The sequence below is a fragment of the Heliangelus exortis genome, chromosome 14 (genome assembly GCF_036169615.1).
Source record: "Heliangelus exortis chromosome 14, bHelExo1.hap1, whole genome shotgun sequence".
In the NCBI taxonomy this organism is placed as follows: Eukaryota; Metazoa; Chordata; class Aves; order Apodiformes; family Trochilidae; genus Heliangelus; species Heliangelus exortis.
This window is the reverse complement of record NC_092435.1, coordinates 9,039,455-9,064,958: the sequence shown is the minus strand read 5'-3', so window position 1 is coordinate 9,064,958 and position 25,504 is coordinate 9,039,455. Positions and strand designations below refer to the sequence as shown.

General features: G+C 34.9%; 1 protein-coding gene across 3 annotated transcripts in view; it reads left to right on the top strand.

Annotated features, from left to right (window-relative positions):
• PCDH11X (protocadherin 11 X-linked) overlaps positions 1–25,504 on the top strand; it is a 438,876-nt gene that overhangs the window by 40,850 nt on the left and 372,522 nt on the right. For all 3 annotated transcript variants that reach the window (XM_071757565.1, XM_071757566.1, XM_071757567.1), the window contains exons 2-3: positions 5,196–5,779; positions 23,380–23,427. In XM_071757565.1, the coding sequence (XP_071613666.1) occupies positions 5,240–5,779; positions 23,380–23,427 (588 nt within the window). In that variant the 5' untranslated portion in view covers positions 5,196–5,239. The remainder of the gene's footprint in view (positions 1–5,195; positions 5,780–23,379; positions 23,428–25,504) is intronic.

Genomic DNA, 25,504 nt, shown 5'->3' with positions numbered 1-25,504 from the left:
TTCTTTATTCTATAAAGACTTTATGGAGAATGTGCTACCGTTAACATTTTCTGTATACGTTGTATAAACTTTTGCTTGAAGGAAATAAAATATGAAACATTTTAGTTCTGTGAAGTGTGGCCTGAACTATTCTCATTTTACCGAGGAAAGAGAAGAAAAGTTGTTTGGTTCTTAGCTAGCTATTAATTACAATAATAATTAATGAAGGAAGCTAAAGAAGGACTGCCTAAGTGTATTGTATTTGTATGTCTTACTGTGATCTTCACAAGCCTTAAGGTGGTTCATGGTTTACTTTTGTTTGCTTTTGCAGGGATTTCATTTTCAGGTTTGAGGCATGAGCAGATTTTCAAGGAACAAAACTAAAGCAATTTTCACTATATTTGTAAAGTGTATTAATGTGCACAAACGCACATATAAAATACTAGGAAAATTACATTGTGAATCATACTATTAAGTATTTTTGTTACTGCTTTTGAAAATCAGTAATTGAATTATAGCAAATATAGATAGGAATTTGTAGAGCAGTGTTAAATAGCTTTTGAGTTATAACATTCAGCATCTTTATAGAGGGTTTGAGTGTGGGTTTTTATTGTTTTGGTTTTTTTGTCTACTTTTGTTGTTTGTTTAGGTGTCTTGGTGTTTCATTCTAAGAGAATGGAAATAGCCCTGCTCCTCAGGGAAATTTTCATCTGTTTTCCAAGATTTTTGTTCTTAACCTTGAGCTTTCTGTGAAGCCCTGGTGCAAAGCTGTTTCATTGCTAATCGGGGTATCTATTTCCTAATGTTAATTATATTAAAGAAGTATACTGTAGAGTCTTACAGTCATCTGAAATCAGTTACAGGTTATTTTTAAAATCTCTGCTGAGGGGTTGCTAGATACATGTTACCAAACATGAGCTGTCCTTCCTATTTTAGGAAAAAAGATACTTCAGCTTTACAGGGATTCATTTGAAACAACTAAAAGAAATTAGCCTTTATACTGTAAATTAATGTGATTGAGTTCAATTTGTCTATTCAGCATGTTCACTGGCTGCTGTGTATTTATAGTTCTGTTCACTGTTTCCAGCATCTTGTTTTACTGAGTACTCATAATATTAGTTGCAGATTAATATCAGGAATTTAGATTTCTGTTTCACTAAGAGTTTATCAATTGCTTGTTTTCCACACCTTGGCTTCTGCTTCATGTGGCTGCAAGAATCTGCCATTTGGTCAATAACTTTATATTTTTTCAAGTGAGGCATGTTTCTTATCCCCTGTGATGGAAAAGTAAAAAGAGAAAAAAACTAAAAGCCAACCTAAAAAATATTTTGTTTTTAATGCAGTGAACACTGAGTCAGGAAAGCATGAAACTGTAATCAAGTCATGTCTCATACTTAGTTCTTTTGTTGACATGAATGGATGTGGGGTCTCATTATCTCCTGGCCATAAGAATTTTCAGTTTAATTTTGTTCATTGCAAGGAAAAAAATCAAATTAAAGAAACTTCATTGAAGTCAGTACCATTAGACTAATAAAAAATAGATCAAAGAATAAATCAGTCCCTTAGTGGATTTAGAGTAAAATCATATAAGGGAATGAATTTGAAAGCCTTGATAATATAACAAATTGTCAGTTTCTCTTTGAGGTAGGTCTTTTGTTTGAATAGGATCATGCAGTGTACTATGCATGGAGTGGATCTTACAGATATATGTTGATGATTGCAAAGTAATTTATATATGAAACATTACAGAGTGTGAAAATGAGCGGTTGTGTCTAACTTTACAAGAATGAGGATGATTCCCTTTGGGATATCTCTTTATGGTGTTACTTATTGCCATAAAAAATTGTAAGAACTACCACTGTCTACCTTTTTAAAAAACTTAACCACCATGTAAACCAGCCACTTAGTTATATAAGGTGTGGTGCCAAAGGATAGGCATTTCTGTGTTCAGCCCTCTTAGTGACTTAAAGTGTAAAAAAAAAAAGTAAAGCAACCCAACAAAACACCCAACACTAAAAATCTTCAGTAACAGATAACAGCTGAAGTGTACAGGATAAGGTTGAAATCCATGTCAATATGATCCAGAAATTGAAAATCTCTGGAACTTTAATTATCCATGGACACTTCAGAGGGAGTGCTTGTGAACTGAAATAGTTACAAGTTGCTCGGTTTTCAGTTAAATGGCATGATAACCATTCTATTGACTGACAAACAGAGCCTGTGGCATGGGGATCTTATGCACTGAGAGAAACAGTTTTAATGCAGGAATTTAAATACTCCCATTTAAGGAGTCCATGGTGGATTAGCAGCAAATGAAAGGGATATTACATTGAAAAAGTGTGCTATACTATCTAAATTTGTCCATGTAATTAAAAGAGGTTCAGGAAAATGAAGATAAGAGTGTGAGTGATATTTTCAGGTTTTTTTTCTCTATTATAATTTCAGTATTTGGATATTGGTATAGTTTTGGATTTTAATGTAGTATTTCTAATTTTAAAAGAATGATTTTTAATAGTTTTTGAAGATTGGAGATAGTTACAAAATATTACCATAGCTTATTTATTTTATGCTTAGTAAAATTTGAACCCAGGTATCAAGTAGTATTGCTTTGTCATCTGAAGTGGACACCTGGGCTGTTCACTGTATTTCCTACTTTCCTATGACATTAGGTAAGAAATATCAGAAAAGTGCTGTAGTATGCTACAGGAATTCTGACTTGGGTGGAACCAGGTAGAGTCTGGTGTATAAAGAACAGATTAAGATTCTGTCTTCACATCAGACTGCATTAAGTAGTTACAAGCTTGTATATTCTATCAACTTTTGAAGGTCTGATTGGACCGCTGCTAAGTCAAAGATAGTAATGATAATAAGGAACAATGATAATAGGGAAACTATGCCATACTTTTTTCATATATTGGAGAAAAAAGCAGGTATATTTAAGTGCACAGTTACTCAGATGAAAGAGAGAAATCTCAGTGTTTTTTTCCCCTCTGTCCCTCCATCCTGTCCATCTGGGCCATTTGCCTTGCTAGTTACACAAGTCAGTAGCACAGACATTAATGTATTCGTTTGAAAGGCGGGAAAATGGCTTGGCAAACTGAATGTTACCTTCTGTTAAAAATCTTTATTTGTTTTTAGTTTCTTTCTACCACCTTAAAAGTGTTAGTGCTGGAGCCTATGAAAGGTGCTTTAGAGCTGGACTACTCTATTTGGCCTTCAGTACTTCTTTTTTGCCTTTGTACTGCAGTCAGCAAGAAAGCCTGTTTCCACACACTGAGCTGTGACTGCCTTTCTGCCCAGTTTTTTTTTCCTTTTTGTGTTTTTATCCTGTCTGTCTGCCTTAGTTCATCTCTAACTTTTTCCACCATCTGTTACCATTCCCATATTATCTTGCTGTGATTTCTCTTAGTGGCCTGTTTTGTCTGACTCTGCCACTTACATTTGCAGTTTTTTTTTTAGCCTTTCCTTTGTTTTTAGATTTGTATTTATATAATTTTCACTTTTTGTGGTATTTGTATTTATGATATGTCAACAAATATGAAAGTCATTTAATATTGTATGTCATTAGAAATACTCTGATTTAGTGTCTTTCACGATGATGCTCAGTTGCTAGAAAGCATGTTCTTTCTTTCTTTGCATTGCTGTTGCCTCAGAGTTCTTATGAGTGCTGTGGCACAAAAGGCAGGACACATACAGCTATGGCTATAGAAATAGGTTGCTTTAAGAACAACACTTTCCCCATGGCAAGATACTGCACTCTAAATCTGAGCAGAAAACTTGACTCATGTTGAGTTTTTTTGCCCTTAAAATTCTATGTCTCTAGAACTATTTAGCAGGTTCAAATCTTTGAACTTTGTTTGAGGGAAACATTTAAATTTCAACTCTTCGTTGTATTTTTTTTTTTTTTTTTTTTTTTTTTTGGTGTTTTGCATGAGACAATGTAAATACATTTATTTTACTATAGCAGATACAAAAATGTAGTTTCCTGAAATAAGAGCTTTCTCCAGATTGAATGTAAATGAGCAATTACTTCAGGGGGGTAACAGTTGTTGGAGATATATTTACAAAAATACAAGACAGTTAATAAATCATAATAGTCAAACAATTGCATTTGTCCAGTATCACCACCGTTCTTCCATTAAACTCATGCTGCTACCATAGTGTTACCATTAATGAAAATCAGTAACTGCTGATGGCTTCCTTATTTACATATTTAGTTTAATATTATAATGGATTTAGGAAATGGATGTTCATAGTACACTGGTTCATCACTCCTGAATGCCTGTACAGTGCTGTATTGTGCCTTATACTGAGTAACTAAAGTACTGCAAATAAGTCACTGAATTACTAAAATATGACAGGTAATGCAGTAGCTGTGCCACATCAACTGTATATCGAGTTCCACCCATGTCAGCAATCTCATTCAGGTTAATTGAATTACTCTACTGAGCAATGCTTTTTTTCATAAGTGAAGACTTGCAGGATTGGATTTTTATTTCATGCTGCTCCTTTTGTATATTCATAAAGCCAGAAAAAGGTTTACAGTTAAATCATACTGGCATGGAAATACATATCTTGCAGATCTAGGTAGGATGTTCTTTATCTGTTACTCCTTGTCAGAGGAAGTGTGTAGGGTTGAAACAGAATAGGAATATTAAGTGTTCCTAATCTGCTTCACTGCAAATTCACATTTTAATTTAAATTGCTCTAAAAGTGGTACTGCTGAAATGTGGTATTCAAAGGGTGAGGACAATTACTGACTTGGGTAATTTCTTCAACCCCACAACTTGATAAGCAGGAGTAAATCAATCTATGTGATGACAGGGAGAGTAAAATTAGAAATGGCAGGAAAAGAAATTATATTTTTACCTGCACAATAGAAGAATATTGATGAGTTAGAACGGGTCTATTTGAAACAGATGCTAAGCTGGTAGGAACTAAAACTTCATTCTGATCCAGTTCTAAGACTTCAGTAGGCAGAGTTCAGTAAACATCAGTGTTCATTAATGGGTTTAATTAAATATTTCTGCAAGAGATATTATACACTTTACGAAGGATTGTGCATTCAAATATCTGTTTATTAATAGGGTTTTCAAACAGTTCAGGTTATTTTTTGTTGGGGAGTTATTAGTCTTTTAATTTCTCCATCAATTTAAGAATACAATATTCTGTAAATTTTAAAGATTTTTTTTTTTTCTTCCTTTTCCTGTTTGCAGCTACTGTTGGTGTTCTACACAAATACTTATTAGTCATTCTGGAGATGGACTTGCTGTCTGGAACCTACCTCTTGGCAGTCTTGTTAGCCTGTATTGTATTTCAATCTGGCGCACAGGAGAAGAATTATACAGTGCGGGAAGAACTGCCTGAAAATGTCCTCATTGGCAATTTGCTCAAGGATCTTAACCTAACGCTGGACCCAGATGTGCCCCTTTCCTCACCACTGCAGTTCAAGCTTGTGTATAAGACTGGGGATGTACCTTTAGTACGGGTGGAAGAGAACACTGGTGAGATATTCACAACTGCAAACCGCATAGACCGTGAGAAGCTGTGCTCTGGCATCTCTAGTGAGAATCGCTGCTTTTATGAGGTGGAGGTTGCTGTTTTGCCTGATGAAGTCTTCAGACTGGTCAAGATCAGGTTCCTAATAGAGGATATAAATGACAATGCCCCCCTCTTCCCCTCAACAGTTATTAACATCTCTATCCCTGAAAACACAGCGATTAATTCTCGCTATTCTGTTCCATCTGCTGTTGATCCGGACATTGGTGTGAATGGTATTCAACATTATGAACTCCTTAAGGTGGGTTTCTTCTGTTTTTTTTGTGTTACTGTATGTGTTGCCGTTTTCCTGCAAATGTTGCCTGTCCTCATCAACCCATTATAAATGTGAAGCTGTGTATGACAGTAGTGGGACACTGCAAATATAGGTCTTGAAATGCTGATGTATACTTCTGAGAGCATTCTAGTCCATCATATCTTCACTTTGTGGAAAGCTGTTGATGTATGTGTGTATGTCTGTCTGTGCAGCAGTATGATAAAGCATGCATGTCTCCATGAACTCTACCAGCATTCAAAGTGCTTGTACGCTCTGGCTTGACAGTCTTCTCAGACCAAAAAAGGGATGTTAGTTTTGCCACCAACATGACAGTGCCAGGTGCAACAATATCTTGCACTGGATTTGTCTTCCGCTTACATGACTGCTAGATTTGAGCAGTAGAACTCAGCCCGGAAGATTATATGACATGATGCTCATCTATATGCTGATGAGTTATTCTAGAATGAAAAAGATGTCCATTTGCCAAAGTGGCTTTGTAATGTTTGGGTGAGTGTCATCTCTGGGCAGGGGTAAGTCCAAGTTATGCTTGACTGCAAGAGTAGCACTGCTGATAGCCTGATAAGAGCAGGTAGTTCATATTCTTGCTTTTTTTTACCCTTTGTAGCAAAGGGAACATTAGGGAACAAAATATTAGCATGTAGCAATATGTTGTGAGTTTGGAACAAGAAGGAAATTTACCCTAATCCTGTTGGGTAATTATGTGGGAAGAACTGGAAACTATTCATTATCTTGCTCAGCAACCAATCTGTTACCCCCATTACTGACTGGAGAAATACAGACAATATAGGCCAGTATATTGTTTGATTAACTTGATAGCTAATATTCACCAATATCAGAACTTACCAGGCATTTAATAACAATAAAATGCTGCCTTGTTGTTGCTTTTTAAAATTGGTTGCAGCCTGGAGTATTTCTAATGTTGTGACTACTATCTAGTAACAAAGATGTAGAAGTCTGTTTTGGAAAGCTACATCTCATTGGACATTTCTGGTTAACTTTCTAAAAAAAACCTCAAAACAATATGTATGTCTATTTTCTCTTGGTAGTATAGAAAGTTAATTTTTTTTAAGAACTTAATATAAAGTTTGTCTTTGTAGTAAGCTTTTCAAACATGGTAGTGTTAGGGCATAAGGTCTTGTCAAAAGATCTAATGAGAGATGAGGTGGATTGCCAGAGACCCAGGTTTCAACAAAAGACATGCAAATAACTTGAAAAATAGTAATAGTTTGGTATTTGAGTTTGGGGGAGTGTAGAAAAAAAATAATGACATGATTATTGAAACATCTCTGAAAAACTGCTTTTGCCACATAAGGGAAAGAAAAGTGATGTGGATCAGCACACTGGTATGGACTGCAAGTGATAAACTTTTGTACTATATGTGCCACAATGAGAATTTTTCTCTTGTGTGCCGGTTGGTCAGGTACTTTTTGAGTTAAGGATCCACAAACTTTTTAAAAGTCAGCCACTACACATACCTTGGAAAGTATCTGTAAAACCAGCATAAGACTGACAGGCAGCTTGGAATAGTAATGTCCATGGATTATTCTATTAGTAGTTTTAACAGTGTTTATATCAAAAGTAATCGTATAAAAGGAGACAGTAAAAAGTAGTAGAAGTTAAGAATTCCGGTGAATGGCAGTGAATATAGCATATACAAAGATCCATCACTGATGAGGGAGATTAAAAAGGGAAGAGTGGTGATGCCTAAGAATTCTTGCTTGGGTAACACTGAAACAGCACTAGTGAGGCTGGCAGGCACACAAGGATGATATTTGCCCTTTCTCCCCTCCCGTGTGTTATCCTGTGCTGGTTTTTGGAGCATGCTCTGCAGCTGCTAGTGTCTGCTGGCTTGTGTGTTGACCTTTTCCTTCCTTCCTTCTATAATCATCATATAAAAAGTGTGGAGACTGCAGCACATGAAACTGTCTTGCCTTCTGAACAGAATGCATCTAGCAGGGCCAATATGACAGTCTTGTGGGGAATTTTGGGAAATACCAGATCTGAAGATGATGGGCAAGGCAACATACTTGGAGGATGACAGGGGAGTGGGAGATAAGATTTACAAGTCACTTTGTAGAAGCACAAAGGCTGGTGCTTTAGTGTCTGTGCAGCAACATGTGTTGCTTCATATTTTAGAGTAAGGAATAGCAAACTGACTATCTATGCAATGAAGAGTTCTTCAGTGATAGCTCACTTTTTAAGAAAGTTGAGCTAAAATGTTATTCTTGTCTGTGTAAAGCCAGGCCTATTATGCCAGAAGATAAGAGATTTTTCTGCCATAAAAATTTTTAAGAAAGATAAACTCAGCCGAATAATTTATAGGTCTTCAGAACATTTTCAACAACTTTTTATCTTATTGGGAAGGTAGCAATTGTTGTGTCACAGTATTTCCTCACTTTGTTACACTTACCTTACTGCCTCTCTTAAAGGGGGGCTGAAAAAGGTTGCATGTAACTGTTGTATTCAGTGTACATTCTAAAGCAGATATTTATTGATAAAATTTTAATTTTTAACTGTATGATAAACTTGCATGTTATTTTAATTTGATGTCTCTTTCTGAAAATGTTTTTAAATTGAACAAAATGTCATAAAAAAGCTATTCGTGTATTTTGAGTTCAGCATTACTTCGAAGTTTCATAACAGATTAGATTTATTTAATAAAAGAGAGCGCTTTAATTACCACACAAATTAGCATTCAGGTACTTTTTTGTGTGTCAGCATTTTCTATAAATGTATCTCATCTGAAAATAACTTCTGTGGAACTGATTCATGGTACTGCAACTCCAGAACTTTCCAAGTGTCTGTGATTAATCCATATATTGTCTAAAATGCATGAACTCTAAAAAGACAACAGTTCTATGTAACCTGCATTGTTTCTCGTAAGACTTACTTAGAAGTTATGCAGAAGACAAAGTCTAAGAGACTTTCTAAGGAGTGTTTTGGTTATTATTTTTTTTAAAGGAAGTTCTAAATGATTACTTTGAACAGCTTTTGAACTGTGTTCACTGTTTCCTTATTTAGAAAATGGGTTGCAAAAATTTGCAAATATGTCCCACCTAGCCAGTGTAATAACACTGGTAATTGACCAAGAGTTGCTCTGATAGAAGTTTACAAATATTGAATTACTTAAAAGAAGTGATACTTTAACATTACATGAAGTTAGGGATTTTTTGTTTGGTAGTTTTTTTCCTTGGAAAAGAGAGTTTTCAGGAACAGTCATGCAAGCCATGCTGTTGTGTGTAGAAAAGTGAAATATTCTGAGATGCCCAAAGCTGACCATGAGTAAACTGACATTAAGTGTTTAAAAGGTAAACAGTGTTTACTGTGAACAAAGCTAGGGAGAGAGAACTTAACTAGATGTGATTCAAAAATAAAAGAAAAAGCATTTGGAATGAGAAATAGTTCCAAGTGTAGTTTGGACAGAAAGGTGGCGTAAGACTGGTAGTAGGAAGTGATTATAAGAGCAGCCAAGACAGTGAGTAAGTTGAGAGAAAGCAATGGTCAGATAGATAAGCAATTATTTTGTCTCAGTTGAGATAGCTACTTAATGTATGAGCCGGAAAAGATAGGCATTCATAAACATACATGGGATATTAGCAGGATGCAAGAGCAAATTTTAAATTGAAATATGAATAAGCAGTGACTTCTGATTAAGGGTGAATCTAGAAATACTAATTTTCTGTTTTCATCCCTACAGGCAAATAAGCCTACAAGTTTTTATCCCCCTCTTCGAGGCATTCACATTGCTTATGTACTGATGTAAAATGCACATTGTGTCTGACAGTATTACCAAAATGTTAAAAATACTTACATGCTGTTGCTGATTATACCTTTTCAGTACACTTAGATTTGAGTTTAAGACAAGCTAATATTTAATACAACCTGATTATTAACTTAGAATTTACAAGTGTCACAGGCCTCTGGTTTGATGATGACGAATTTAGTATGAAGCATTTCTTTGTTCTCTTAGATGTTAAAAAGGGGAGCTGTTTCAGAGCAGATTTTGAGTAAAATTCCTGCTTGGAGCACTGTAATGGGGAGTTAGTTACATATGCATTACGTAGACACAACAATACCCAGTTAGCAGTGGACTAAAGTGAACGCATAACTGCTATCGCAGGAGCAGATCATTTTCTCCTGTCAGCTAATCCTCTGTGCTAATAGGTTGTTGCTTTAATCTGTTGCAGTTTGGGAGAAATTAAATTGATATTACCGTTATAGTTCCATTACTCTTACCTATTACAGTAATTTTCCTGTATTTACTTATCATCAAAAGCAGCTGGTGCATTCCTTCTAGAATAATATAGAAATCTTTTTGTAGCTGTCAGTTCATACCTCTATAATCTGACAAAATAGATTCTTACTCAGTCTCACAACATATCAGTCTTGCCTCTGATGAGTAGAGTTGCCTCTTGCTATTGTAGATCATCTCCTGTGATGTCTATCAATAGAAGCTTTCCCCTTTTTGATGCAGTTTATCAATTCTGTCACTGATGGAAGATGGAGATCACATATCTTCACCATATTTCAAGCCTGCTCTTGCAACTAGGTTATTTCTGAGCCTCAAAGTAGTTCTGGATCAAGTACCTAATGTTGCTGTTTGTGAAAATCAAGACTGGAAGGAGATGTTTAATGTAAAATGAAAGCTAGGAAGGTAGTTAAATCAAAATTGTGGACTGTGACTAGATTCACAGTTGAATCAGAACCAGAAAGGAAGGAAAAAAAACAAAGTAAAAAAGATCAGAAAATCAAAAAAAGTGGAGGAGGACTAGCAAAATTTTTCCATGTCCTGTTCGTGTTTGATCTTGCACCAATACTAACCGAATACATAGAGGGATGGTAAGAATGCATGGTTAATGTCCTGGCAAGTTCAGTGTGCAGTGACATACGTTATGTTTTCTTAAAACAGCTGTTCATCTGGTCATTGCCACTGTTCCAAACATCAGCTGATTGAACCTCTCATTTCTGTCCTTTTTTATGCTTTCTTTCCTTTAAGTGGAGGGAAGCTGAAATGGTAAACATCACTTGTAGTCTCAAACCATGTTTGAATGAGGGAGAATCCCATAGCAGATGATACTGAAATTAATACAGCTAGTTCTTCTGTGAAGGCTTCAGTGGCATGAGTAGAGAGTTAAATGGTATATTGGCCTTTTAATTAGGCCACAGAAAGCCTATGTGGTTTTTATCAACATCTGCCTTCAGTGAAAAAAATTGCCTAGATAGTGCTTTTTCTACATGTAAATGGACGTTTATTAATATTGTCAGGTCTTACTGGATATTGCTGTTGGACACTAATGAGATTAGGTAAATTCCAACTTCATTACTTTCCTGTTATTAAAAATCCTTTGTAAATTTATAGCAACCCACTAGTAGCAAAGTATTTTTGCTCTTTCTAATTTCTTTTTTATTAGCAATCTTTTCTAGTAATTGTGTAAGGGACTTATGGCTGCATTGTAAAAGATGGCTGCTCAGGATCCTGAGATTTTCATCTTACAGACTTAAATATACCCAGGAAAAGGCATGATTAAGACAGGAAATTTCTTGACTTCCCGATAAGATGATGATAATAGCTTTTCTGTTGCTGTCATTGGAGAAAGCCTAGTTGGTCAGTGGTATTTCAAGATTAACTGGCACTAAAAATCAATTGATAACACAGGCAACAATAGTATTTAGGTGCTGGAACCAAAACCAGAAATAATGTTTTTCTTAAATCCTGACAGTGCCTCAAAAGGTGAAAATAATAATGGTAAAAAAATTAGAGTGCTCGTGGTTTTTTGGTGTTCTTTTCTTCCCACTCATGTGTAGCTTAGGCTTAAGATTTTGAATTTCTGCTTGGATATGGGGTGGCTTATATTTCATACTTAACAATTCCTTTATTGACTTGACATAGGGATTTCATTCAGCATAACTTTGCAGGATGGGTTACTGTCTGTCTTCATTGTAATGGATCATGTGGTTTGGACTTTATATATTTTCAGACCAGTACTGTGTGTGCCTTTCTCATTCATGTGCCAGCATAGATGAGGAAGGTAATAGATTTATGGAGCTCAAAAATAGATTTAGGTATTTTTTTTCTTTGGAGTTACTCTCCAGTCAACTCTAAGGTCACCCTCTATTGTCCCTAATTTAATAAATATGGAGAGTTGGACATATTGTCTGTCTAAGGTAACTTTTAGCTGCCCTTCATAAAAGAGAGGCTTCCAGAGACAGACAGGATGTCTTTTGAATGATGCTGAGTACTTTTTTCCTTTGTTCATAGCAGTGGAGAGTAGGTTAAACCTAAACTTTGTTGAAGTTGGTTGAAGTGCCACTGCAAGATTTCTTTTAAATCCTCCAAGTAATTAGGATTTTTTTTTATACTGTTTGGGTTTGTTCTACTAGTGCAGTAGTATTGTGCTGTACTCCAGGGCTAGATTTGAAAGTCACTCTTCAGATACAGAGAAGCTCACGTGTTAGTAAAAAGGTTCAATTTTTTTAAAGATTGAGCCTCGGAGTCCAAAACTATTCACAACTAGGTAATATTTCCCCCTGATTATGTGGTTCAGGTAATGTTTTCCTTAATACCCTTGTGTAAAGTTTCGTGTGCTGACTCTGTAAATATCTGACTGGGGAAAGAGGCTTTTTGCTCTGTAAACCGAAGTCAGTTGTTTTCAAGTGAAGCTTTGATACAATGGTTTTAGAGGTAACTTCCTAAGTAAATGTCCTTTGCTCTGGAAATGAGTTCTTGATAATTATATTTTGAGAAGTTAATGATTTTCTTTTCACTCAGGCTTTTGTCTGGTAGGTAGAATTCAGACTGATAATAGGATTGTTTCTCAGCTTGTTCTATCCAACAATCACCCTCCCTTCTGTGCATTTCTGTCTTGTGTTTAGATTTATACCAGCCTAACTTACCTGCACAACTTTCACTTACCACAGTTATCTTCTCGTAAAAGAAACCTGTAGTGAGCCTATCCAAAAAAGTTTTAGGTGTGTACAGCAAGTATTTGCAAAATGCTTTAAAGAATGCATTAAATGACTTAGGACAGGATATATTTGGGTGACCCTTATGTTGACAAAAGAGAGGGGGAAAAATATATTAGTATTGTAAATTTGAAAGTTTTGAATGTTAAATCCTAATACAAAATATATGCAGAATTTTCTTGTTACAAATTTCCTTACCATGTAAAACATCTATTGAAACAATGAGCAGTAGTTCAAATAGCACAGAACAGAGAATTTACCCAGCTTTCATGTAGGTGAAAACTGGGTAAGGTAGTTCTGGTTAACATTACATGAGCTCAAATAATCTGTAGGATGTGATACAGGAACCTGAGGGATGCTTCTGAGTGTGAAGTGACATCCTAAAATCTTGAAAAGGTCCCCTGCAAATGTATGAAAGGGATGAATAATTTTGATTTTGATCTTATTTTCTACTAGTAATTGTATTTGAAAGGCAAACTGGGAGAAAAAGTAACTATTTACAGGTGTAGGTTTCTTATCCCTTCCAGTTGTCATTATCCTTGGGCATGTAGTGAAATAGATTCAATTGTTTTCCAGGTACTAAGCTTTAAGAACATTAATAATGTAAGAAACCCCAACTCTTCACTTAGCTCACTTGCATTATAAGACAACTTTTGTTCTTTTATCAATGTAGTGCAACATCCACCTTCTTACAGAGCCCCACTTATTTTTCTTACTATCCAAAATATCAATGTATATTATCTTTAAGAGAAGGTTTTGTATTAGAATATAAGTACTGCTCAGTAGTAATTTGTCTAGAGAGATCTGGAGTGATTATCTGTGAGCATTGTTTTGAAAAAGTCACTGGATCTGATTTGCATTCTTACAGCTGTGAGTTAGTGTCTCCGAGTAGATAAAACTCTGCTACTGACTGGTGGTAGTAAGTCAAGAGTCAAGGTAATTGCTCCTTGTTGGTTGATACAAGGCTCCTTTAGGGTGGTTTATGGTGTTATTACTGTAAAACTGACAGGTTCTATTATCCTGACATCCCTTTAGGGGATGAAAACTGACTGAAAACTGGAGGAGAAAGTCTTTCTTCCAGGCATGGTAAGTTCAGTGAGTTAGGATGAGGGACAAGTTGGTGTATCTTTTTGCATTCTAGGGTCTGATTTTCACACTAGCTGTCATGAAACAGTAATATATAACTTAGCATGTTTCTGTGTGGGAAGGATGATAGACCCAAGCTGGAAGGCAAAAATCTGTCAAATGGAGATCTTCTCTTCATCTATCTTACATGAATAATATCTTTTGCTGATGTCCAGGCAGATCAGTATGCTAGTTAACAGAGAGATGGTGATGCTTTCTGAGCATAATAGACTAAGAATTTATTAACAAAGTCCTCCTGAAACCAACTCTAGACAAAACTTAGAAATTAGCATTTTCCCAAAATACACTGAGTAAAAACTTCAGATGTGCTTATATTGTAAGAAGTTGCCTATTACATGATCGATAACACTCTCAACAGTAAACCACAACAAAAGCAGTAAGAGAAATCCTCATCCATCTCAATAAAATGATAGTTTGGTTTTCATACAGACATGGTATTGGAACTGCAACTATGCAATGTCAAGCAAAGTTAAAATAAGTGTCATATTTTTTGAGAAGCTACATTGAAGTATACTCATGTGAATGGTAAATTTTAATGATTACTATAAAATGGCAATATAATGGACCTCTGAGAAAAATTTAAAGAAAAATATTAAATATGGAGTTCAAAATCAATTAGCTCTTATTTCATGTTAGACTAGTGAGTGTCTCAAAACTTGACTTAATTTTTTAATGAATACTCTTAAAATATTCAAGTTTTCAGAATTTGTAATGTTGGGTACACCTCAGCTGGCTACAGGGGTAGGATGTATGGAAAAAATGGCTTTCCCAAAGTCACCTGTGTGTTTAAAGTTTTAAAGTAAACTCACTGATTAGCTGAATTTTCTGAAGGTCTTTCAAGGATTCGTGTAAGAAACAGAATACTGAAAACTTGATTTTGCTGTTTCCTGTAGGATTATGTGCTGGTGACGGGTACCTGGAGGACAGGGGAATTTTTAAGTGTTTAGTTCGTTTCATATACCTGCATTTTAATGAGCTACTAAAGAGGAAAGAAACAAACGAGTATTACTAGCTAAAAATAAGCCTGTCTTAAGAGAATTTGCATTTTGTGAAGGCTTAGGAAGCATGTGAATGTAGACAGTTAAAATACTTCAAAAAGCACTGAAGGATTATTGAAGATGAGATTATTTTTTTTTCTCCTCACCATTTAATTGCAAAAATTATTGGTTAAGCATTTTGTAGTGAAAACAATAAAATTATCTAGGAAGATCTCAAAGTTTAATAAACTGAAGCTATGAATGAGTTTACTGGTCCCTTGGTCAAGGCTTCAGTTGATTTCTATAGAAACTTCCTTGAGTCTTTAACTTACCTTGTGTAATCTTCCTGAGTTACAGAGGGTAAGAAAATTATTTTTATTTAATTTTACTTTCTCTGTGTTTCCCTTTCACAAGACTCAAGCAGGAAGGTTTGAACTGACAGTTTTAATTGGATATTGAAAAATCAGTAAATTTAGTCCAAAATGCAAAAATATATTGGTTCATTTAGGGAGTAAATGTTTGTATCAGTTATAAAAACAGCTCATGGTTCTGTAACCCATACAGACAGCTTTCGAAATAAGAACAAATTTGAAAGCTGTATATAAAAATGAACCCAAAATTTGTCACTGAAGTACTCTGCTAAAAAGGAGGACATTGCTGTGTGCTTTTCCAATGCATTGAGAAGTATTTGATGCCTTACAGTGTCATGAAAAGTAAGAGGAATTCAGAAAATGTCAGCTAGTTTTTCATGACTTCATGATGACTTTCAGAAAACTTGCAACATGCATTCAGAGGCTTCAGACTTCATCCCATGTTCCTATTTGCTGTTGTGTTTACTGTATGTATAACAATATATATAAGCTGTGTGCCTTTTCCAGCAAGGTAGCAGTTGCTTGCTCACTTGTAACTGTAGAGCTTAACTGCCTGAAGTTTTTTTGCATCTTTAACAAATTTAAGCAGGCTTATGTTGTGACACAGGGAGTTACTGTGTTTTTCACTGTGAAGTTGGGAGACCACCGTGCACTCATAAATTGCATTTCATAATGCCTGTCTGTCTTTCCTGCTGCATTTCCTGACAGCATCAACAACTGCTTAATGTGTCATTCCTGGAGTAGTATTTTTAACAATTTTATTGATAGCTGTTAGAAATGTTTATTCTTGGAGCTACTATGACCTTGCAGCTGTCCAGTGAGTGGTTAATAAGCTTGTTCATGAGTCTGTGATAAGTCACCTGATATCTTTCTCTTCCCTGTGCTATTAAAAATTCTTTAGTGCTACCTGCTTTGCATAAATCAGGGTCCCCCAAAATATTTAGGGATCACATATGAGTTCCAGGTCTCAGGCTGTTATATTTTGCCAAATCTGATAGGTGAGTACAGTACTAACACTAGCAAATTATCTTTTCTTTGAACTTTTTCTCAGATGCAGTATAAAAAAATAATTGTGGCTTAGACTAAATATGTATTTATCAGTTTTATATATGGGACGTTTTTGTGCTGGCAGGTTGATAACAGAGCACTTATCATTGTCTCAAAATCTCCAGTGGTGGAAAGACTTCATATTTGAAGGAGATAGGAGCCTTTTCAAAATAGACAGTTTACCACCACTGTGCTAGTATTTTTGGGTTTTAATTCAGTATCAGTACCTATGAATAACAAGGTTTCTTTTTGGCTCCTATTTTGTCTTTAAAGAATGATCTAGCAGAGGTTTCTGAATTTCAGACCATTTACTGACAAATCATGCTCAGTGAAAATGACTTTGGTTTTCTGTTTGATGTAGCAGTCGTCAACAATGTATCCAAAAGGTTTTCAATTTTCAAGCATTAAACATACTGCATTTAAAAAGCATTAATTTTTGGACCAAATTACAAGTAATTGTCAAGTTCTAGAAGAAAATTAACTAATCGTACTCCCTTTTGCTGCAAGGAATTTAAAGCTCTTTGGCTCCGTAAGTATTCTAGTTTGAGTAATTTTGTGAGGATTATTTTTTTTTCTGCTTCTTTTAGTTCTTGTCATGGATGCAGCAATACAAATATTACTTGTATTTTTGATGTTTATAATGAGAAACCTTGAATTAGGTTTCCAGCAGACTGCATGCAAATCTTAAATTTGTTACAATTATTAAAACTAAATGAAGCAGAAAAAATAATCCTTGCAAAATTATTCTGAAGCTAGAATACTTATGGAGCCAAAGAAAGTTATTCATGAATACTTGTGTTTTTCACATATACACATGAGATAATCAGAAAGTACTGTTTTCAAAATGTTTAGTAAAGAAAAAATAAGTGAACCATATTATTCTTAAAACTTTCAGGTTTTTCTTTTGTCTAAATCACTTTTCTGTGACCTCTGTTCTTGGGAGGGATGAATATCTCAAGTTTTTAAGATATGTTTTAAAAATTTAAGATATGTTTTTAAAAATTGGGAAGTAGTTTCAGTTTTTCCTGGGTTTAGTGGTCTTAAAGTACACAATTAAAGAAGCTTTTACAACAATAATGTGTTCTTTATTTTAATTTTGCTTTTAGCTTTCTAATATTGGATGTTAATGATAGAGATTTAAATAATTCTAGTTGGTTTTGTCCCAAATGCACTGTACATATTTTTCTTCTTTTGAAGGGGAAGTACAGGGAGAAAAGGTAAGTCCAAAATTATATTCTTTTAGCTATCAAGGAATGCATTTAAATATAGTGTCAACCATGGATTGTGGCACTTGACTGCATTAGTATGGTTATTTTTATTCTTGAAAGAAAGGTTTATTACAAGGTAATTTATATTCTCTAGCCCAGAAATATAATTGGCCTGAAAACTGAAGTCCCGTAGAGCTTTTGAAGCTGGGACATATAGCAAAGAGCGTTTGAGACAATTTAAAAGAAACAGAAAGAAACACTGGTAAAAGGAATGCATTTTGAGTCATCAGCTGTCAGTATTGAAATACATTTTTCTCACATTGTGCTATAATTGCTGCCTCTGTTAATGTCATGTGTATTGCTTTGGTTATTGCTGATTTTCCAAAGTCAGATAATTCCAATTTTTTCTCTTTGCTTTATCAAGAAAATTGACATTTTTGATCTCTTTTTCCTTTTTCTTTTGAGTCACGATGTTCTCTGTGCTTTTCAGAATGCGATATTGTATGGCTTCTTCACTTTGAAAATAATTTTACCTCTTCACTTTGACCCCAGACGTATCATTTTCATTACTATTTCTATTAGGGACTTTCCAAACCTATTTGTTGTAACACAATTAAAGATAAAAGCAAAGTAGGAGCTTCTGTCCTCTTCTCCATCCTGTTTGCCATGTAACCTCAAAACTGGTATTCTGACAGGTATGCATCAGTAATTCCCATTGATAAATTGACCTTTGTGTGGAAAGCTAACACAAAGTGTGAACACCATAATTTGAAAGTCAGTCTTACAAATATACCATAAAGATTGATAGAATTTTTTTCCTTCCCATTAGTTTTGTACACCTTTTATTGTTTCATAGAAATATTCATCTATAACGGCTACTATGCTTGGAAAATATCAGAACATGAATCTGTTTCTTGAAGTTTAGAGATTACCAAGTTCTTTGTAAGATTTTACTCCCATCATTTTATTTTTTTTTTTAACTTCTGAAGTAGTCTTTAGTCCGTAGTTGTCTATTACTAATAAAAAAACCCCTTCAGCTGCCAGTGTCTTTCAGTGTCACACAGTTTTAATAAGTTTTAAAATGGGTTTTTCCACACATATTTACAAGGTTTTTCTAGACATATTTACAGTAGGTTTCTTCTTACCTTAACAGTGAAGTTAATTGGGAGTGGAAGTGGAGTTTTGACTCTGGTAAAATGCATAACAAGTTTAGCAACTAGCTGTATAGTGTAACCTTTGGATTTTGAGATAGTGCTCTTAATTGTCAGTCCATATAGCAACTGAAAATAATTTTGTTTTAGTGAGTATTTAGTGAGTGTTTTAGTGTAGATTTCTATGAACAAATTTACTCAATCTTTTCTTGGAGAGTACTTGTTTTGTCTTATTTCAACACTGGTGATAGTGAAAATTACATAGAAACCATTTCAGTGTGAAAATGAGGGTGTAAGCTAAGTGTTTCTAAGTTAAAAATGGTTCAAGGAGTGCTTAAGTTGAAGCATTTGGTGTGTTTCCTTTTCCATGTTGGTGGTCAAGTTTCCCATTTGATGGACATAAGTTAGCCTATGTTTCTGCTGAATTTTAGGTAGTTTTATTTTAATAGTTTTGGTTTGGTAGATTCAGTTGTTTATATCACGTTTGTACAAAGGCTAAAGTTCTCATTGAATTAATTCAGAGCATGTTACCATCCCCAGAGAGTGCTTTCTTAAACCATTTTTCTACTTCTAACATGCATGTGGCTGAGAGATGCTGTCTTTGTTAGTAGGTGTCCTAAAGCAAGATTAATTGGGGGTGTGTGTTTGTTAGTTACTGGTGCCATTCATATAAAGGTTTTTCAACAGTTTTCCTGAGAGAGAATGCTGTGGTTTTGCTCACATCTAAGCTTTAGTTTAAGAGGGCTCTATGTGTCCATCACCCCCAGTTCACACTGAAATTACTGATGCTGAGTTCAACCTCTGCTTTTATCGTAAATGAATTTTCAGTGGTTCCTATTTTTCGGGTGTACAAGTGGCTGTCATTTTTAAACCCCCTTTTGTCTGAAGGTAGTGATCTAGTTAGAGAGCAGGTAGTGAATAGGAGGGCATTACTGGTTCTTACAGCTCCAAAAACCAGTCAGCATTCATCTGAGAGCTCTAAAATGTATGATCAGGAGCCTGATACCTTGTTTGACTGCTGAAGCAAAATGAGGTTGTGATTTAGGAGCTGTTCTGAACAGCATTACAAAACTGTTGGCTGTTACCTACAAAAGCACAATGATGCATTAGAGAGTTACATCACTAAAGCATTGTAGTAATTTATTTCTCTTCCTTAGAGACACTTGGTTCTGTTCCTGTTGCTATTCTCAGCTAGGCCAGGCAGAGATGTTACCTTTGCCTTCATGTAATGCAAATACCAAAATTCACTTGTTGGATTTACATTAGAAAATGATATATTCTGATTTTTTTTCTTCATTATAGATTTATACAAAGACAGAATATACTGAAGGACAAGTCAGGTATCAGGAGCTTTACCTAGCTGTGGAAATGTGGGAATTCAGAGCAAAGCTCAAACCTACTTAATACCTTCATCTGAACACTTTCAGGTGTGCTGAAAATGTAGTTTCCTGTTCAATAGGATGCCTGTGAATATTTCTGAACATCTAACATGGAAGAGATCAAGAGAGGAGGTTACTTCCCTAATTGCCTTACCCACAGCTATTGACCTTCTTTTGGGAAAAGTGTCTCTAAATCAAAGAACTTTAACTAAAAGTAAAAATTCTGAAGTTTAGTTTCTAAAGTTTAGTTTGAAACAGTTGTAATTCAGAAGTGGCTGTTGCATTCAAACGACCTGCAAACCTTGGACAACTCATAAAATGTCTCTGTACTTCTCTTTCCCACCTTTAGATAGTGGTACAGTTATCGAGTTGACTATTCAAGTGACAGCCCAGTTCCTGCTGCTACTTTTTAATGAGTTACAATCCTGGTAATTTTGAATCATGTTAATGCAGTAATGTGAATACACCACTGCTCCTATATTAGTTTGGAGAGGCATGTGAAATGAATTTTTATTGAAAGACAAGATTCAGGTTTGTTGGGGTTTTTTTTTTGTTTTGTTTTGGGGGGGATTTTTTTTTTCCTTTTTAAATTGCAAGTCATTTTCTGGGGTGGGGGAATTAATTTCATAGCATAAAGATGTAATATGGGAAGCTAATTACTCTTCACACCTGGTACAGTCTTGAAAATGTTACTATGGCCTGATTTGAACAAGAGGCAGTTATGTGTGTGTGTGTGTAGTTACCTTGCAGCTCTCCATGTTCTCTACCTTGTAAGGCTTGTAGATTAAATGCTAACACATTCTGGTTTAGCATGCTTTAGGTGTAGACTGGAGAAGCTAGGGCAGCAAAAAAAAAATCCCTCCATTAAAAGTGTAGTATTCACTATCTCTGATTGTTTTTCAGTAATGAAAGTAAACAAGATGTAGTAAATACTTTCTGAGAATTGGATGCCAAGAATTGATGAAGATGTAAAAATATTTGGGTTTAGGAAACAAATCTATGTATCTTGGAAAATAAAGTTGACAATGTTTAGAGTATGAGGGGATTGAAAGGAACTCTTGCAGAAAGAGAAATCATCTGAAAGGATTAAGGAGGCTTGAGTAATGTAATTGTTAGCACTGTTTCAGTCTTTTTGTACTAACAATAAATTCTGAGATCCAGTGGGGGAATTTAATATTTAGGTATGCTGCTAGCCTTTTTTTGTTGTTCTTCAGAAAACCAGTATCAAAGGCATTGATTGTCTGCTTTTTCATTCCATCTTATACTTTTTACTGTTCCTTTCCAGCATGAAATGGTTCATTATTCCCCTTATGTTCTATTGGTTCCATCTATAGCATTTTGCTTTCTCTGCTTCACAGGATGAGTGAGGTTTTATGTGTGGTTGTATATATGAGAAGAAATCTTTTGCAGTGCTGTGTGTTTATAGAAGCTCTTTTATAATTGGAGGTAGAAAAATGACAAGTTACGATATAAACGTTGCTAAATAAATGATGTATGTGGGGGTGGAGCTAATTAATATTCTGAATGCACAAAATTAACTTCAGGTTCATGCATTACTGGTAGTTTCCAAGTCGTACTTTTACTGTGGATTTGTACCTGTAAGTTCAGCTTATTTGGAGCTAAGCTTTGGCACGCTTCAGAGAAAATAATGTGAAACTAGTTGTGATACAGACAGGAAGCTGTAAACCGACCAGAACTCATATGAATTTGGCCTACAAATTAGAAGTCTAGTTATTTTGCCAAAGAGCTAGGGTAGTTAGCTAGTATTTCAAATGTGTAAGCAGCTTTGCACCTGCTGAGTTTTGTGTTTAACAAGAATTTCTTACCTTTGTAATTTTATTTCTCCTTTGAGGTACTGTCACTCTGTAATCATCTATATCAATAATAACTATTTCAAGTATCTTTGGTTTGGAAACTGTACTATGTGATGAGGATAGTGACTGTGTAGGCTTTAAGCTGCACAGCTGTCCAACCAGTTTTAATCTTCTGGAATGCATGAGCTTGTGAATTGCACACTGTAAGCAGTAGTGACAAGGGACCTCTGTTAGAACTACAGCATTTAAGATATTATAGGTCTGATTGTACTAACATGGTAGCTGTTATGGGATTTTGGATCTGCTATTGCCTATCATGTATAATTTTTTTGTTTAAGGCTTTAGCTTGAGTTTGGGAATTCATATTTTCACAATCAAAATATCAACTTTGAGAGAAAAACGCAAGTTTAATTTTCAGCTTGTTAAAAATTCTGTCCAACAACTAACAGTTGTCCAGTTTTCTCAATTTAAACTGCTACTGATTTCTTTGCTAAGATAACACTACAGTTACAGAGCAGTTCCATGTATCTTGACAAAAGCAGACGAAGAAACAATGGCTTGAACTTACCTTTTTGTGGGAGACATGAAGGATTTCTATGTTGCTACAGATGAAATTAATTAGCCGTTAGCAATCATGCTTTACTTTCTGGATTTCTGAAAAGATTTTAGGGTTCTTAGGACACAAGATTGCATTTCAGCCAAGATTTTATTAACAATTAATGAATTACCAAATTACTTTCTAATAGAAGGCTGTTACTTCAATTTTTTTTTTCCTTCTGTTTTACATTTTGTTAATTTTGCATGCCAGTATTGCTGTATTTGGCCTCCTCAAATTTGGTCGCTCTAAATCTGCTTATTGTAGATTTAAGGCAGAGTAAGATTTTTAGAAATAGAAGACCTAGTTGATTTTAAGAGGATTTTCTGATGCATAATAATAGTAAGGTGTGCAGTTGTAGCTTGCTGCACTGTTCTTGACATGAATTACCTTAGAACATCAGTAATTTTGAGTGTGCTGTCTAGGCCTTCGATTTAAGATTCAGTTGAACTGGAGACATGTCCTGTGATTTCTCTGTGGTTATTTAGCACAATATACTTTCCCTTCTATATTTCCTTGAGAAATTGCTACATTCTATCAATTACTGATCTGCAAGTAAGTTTGTGAGATTGTTTTGAACACAACAGACTGTGCCACTGTTACCAGCACTTACAAGAACCTGGTCTTTTTCCCCATTCCTCTCAAGAGAATCTCTAAAGAACGTTCATTCAGTGTTCAGGTACCTCATGGATTTACTGAAATCCTGTGGCGAGTTACTGTAATAATGCAATAAGTATATCTAGAGGCAAGATATGTGTAGGCCTTAGATGCACTTTATCAGTCTTGTCCGTAACAGTAGAACAGAACTCTCCTAAATTATCACATTAAATGTCTGTGTGTCATTATGTATTTTTTTAATCTATTTAAATGTTACAATTTTTAAAAACTCTCTAATTTTTTATTTACATGACAGCCTAAAACAGCTCCGAAAAGGACATTTGGATCCATTACAAATGACCAGGTAAATATATGGTAGGGAGTACACAACAAGAATACTGTTTTCATTGTCTTTGACGCTACTGTTTGCATGAATCCACTGAAAAGATTGTAATGAAAAGTGAATAAGGTAACAGTTTTTTATTGCCCTAATAAAGAAGCCTTTGATGAAGGCCGTAGCCTCTTAAAGTCAATCCTGACTCTGAGATGGGCATAACATGGCTTTGCCTCAGATAGGTTACATTGCTTAAACTCTAAGTAAGTTTATAGACTAAAAAATTCAATGTGATTTTTTTTTTTCACTCCTCGCTTTCTGGAGTGGTGAAGATAATAATGTAGCAGATTACTTTTACCAATTAGTCATTTTAATGGTGGAAAGGTACTATATAAATGTTAATTAGCTATTATGCTTTTTCTATTGACTTGTACACTTGCCAGTGTGAACAGAGCCTTCAGATCAGTTGGGATAATGTGGTGACTGAGGCAGTTCAGTCCAGATAACAATCTGACCCTAATACTGATATCTTCGCGTTCTTTTCTATTTCTCTGGTAGTAAACAGCCAGTGATAGGAACTGAAACTCTGTAGCTTGTATCAAACTTACATGCTATGATCTTTCCCATACTTGATAGTTACAGAAAATCAGAAATGGGTAGGCTTATGTATAGCTACATGTATTCAAAGTCTATATGAAGTGTTTGTTGCAGTTGGGGGATCTAATGACAAAATAATCAGTGCCCATCTGTCAACTTGTGTACAAATAAAGAAGTAAAAGATAGCTGACAGACTGGGTTTTTTTCCTCTAGCTTCTGTTTGATTTTTGCCCCTGGAAATCTATGTTAAAGTAAAGAATATATAATTTGTGATTTCTTAGTAATTATTAAATTTATTGCCAATAATGGCTAATCAGATTTAAGATGTAGAGGAAACTTACCTTCTGCCTTAATCGAGGGATCAGCAGAGAATTACCATTCTAGAATTTAACCTAATTGGCTTAAAATTTATATCTTGATTTAGAAACAATTTGAAAGGCTTATGTTTTCATATGCCAAAGCTGTGTTTGTTTTATTGTTTCAAAATGTGTTCCAGTTTACTTTAGGCTGTCCCTAGTTGCAACTTAATGTTGTCACAAATACTATGGAAGTGGCACAGTAATTTTTGAAATCTGGATGAATAGTTCTTTTCCAGGAAATAAATTATTACTTATGGAGGGTCAAATTCTGGCACTGACAAAACAAATCAATGAAAGACTACAGCTTTACAAAGAATGAGACCTATGAATGCATTCACTTAAAGTGGTGGGTCACAAGATAAAATACAAATCTTTTCCAAGTAATGAGAAATAAGAAACCTTGCACACTGGGAGCTTTTCTCTCCCTTTGTTCTGAAGTGTCTCCAGTCAGTGTAGGATTCGCACACAGTGATGTGAGTACAGGCTAGAGACATGCACAATAAGCAGAGAAAGATCTAGGCTGGATGCAGTTATTCATTATAACAAGTATGACTCATAAAAAGAAAATTCTAGTTAGCATATTTATCAATGCTTGTGTTTTTCTGGTCATCTTATACATTCAGCATTAGTGATCGTTCTTCTAGCTCTGCCTTTATGGAAGACACAGCTGAAAAACTGTTTTTATTATTTCGGAGGGTGAGAGATGGGAGAAAAGAAAGGAATCCTTTCTTGTCTGAGGAGACAGCAGAGAGGAAGGAATCTAGTAGTTCTAGGTCCCCATCTTTATTTTAGTAGACTTATTTTAAACAAACTGCACAATATATGCAGCATTTCTTCACACTTCCACAAGTCTTAGGTTATTAACAAAGCCCATAACCAGAAACTGCATACAAATTGATCTAATAGTTTTTCAATTTTTTTTTCACTTTAATGATTTAAAAATATTTTTTTAATGAACTGTTAGGGACCTAGTTTGGTCTAACCTCTGAATTGTGTAGTAAGTCCCCTTTCAATTATGTTGTTTATTTTATGCTAATAATTTCAGACTAAGACCAGAGCTCCTCCACGATCAAAGAAACAGCCCCTTTATCTTCTTGCTTTCTTCAAATTGAATATGTATTTCTCTCTATATATATATACAAATATATATA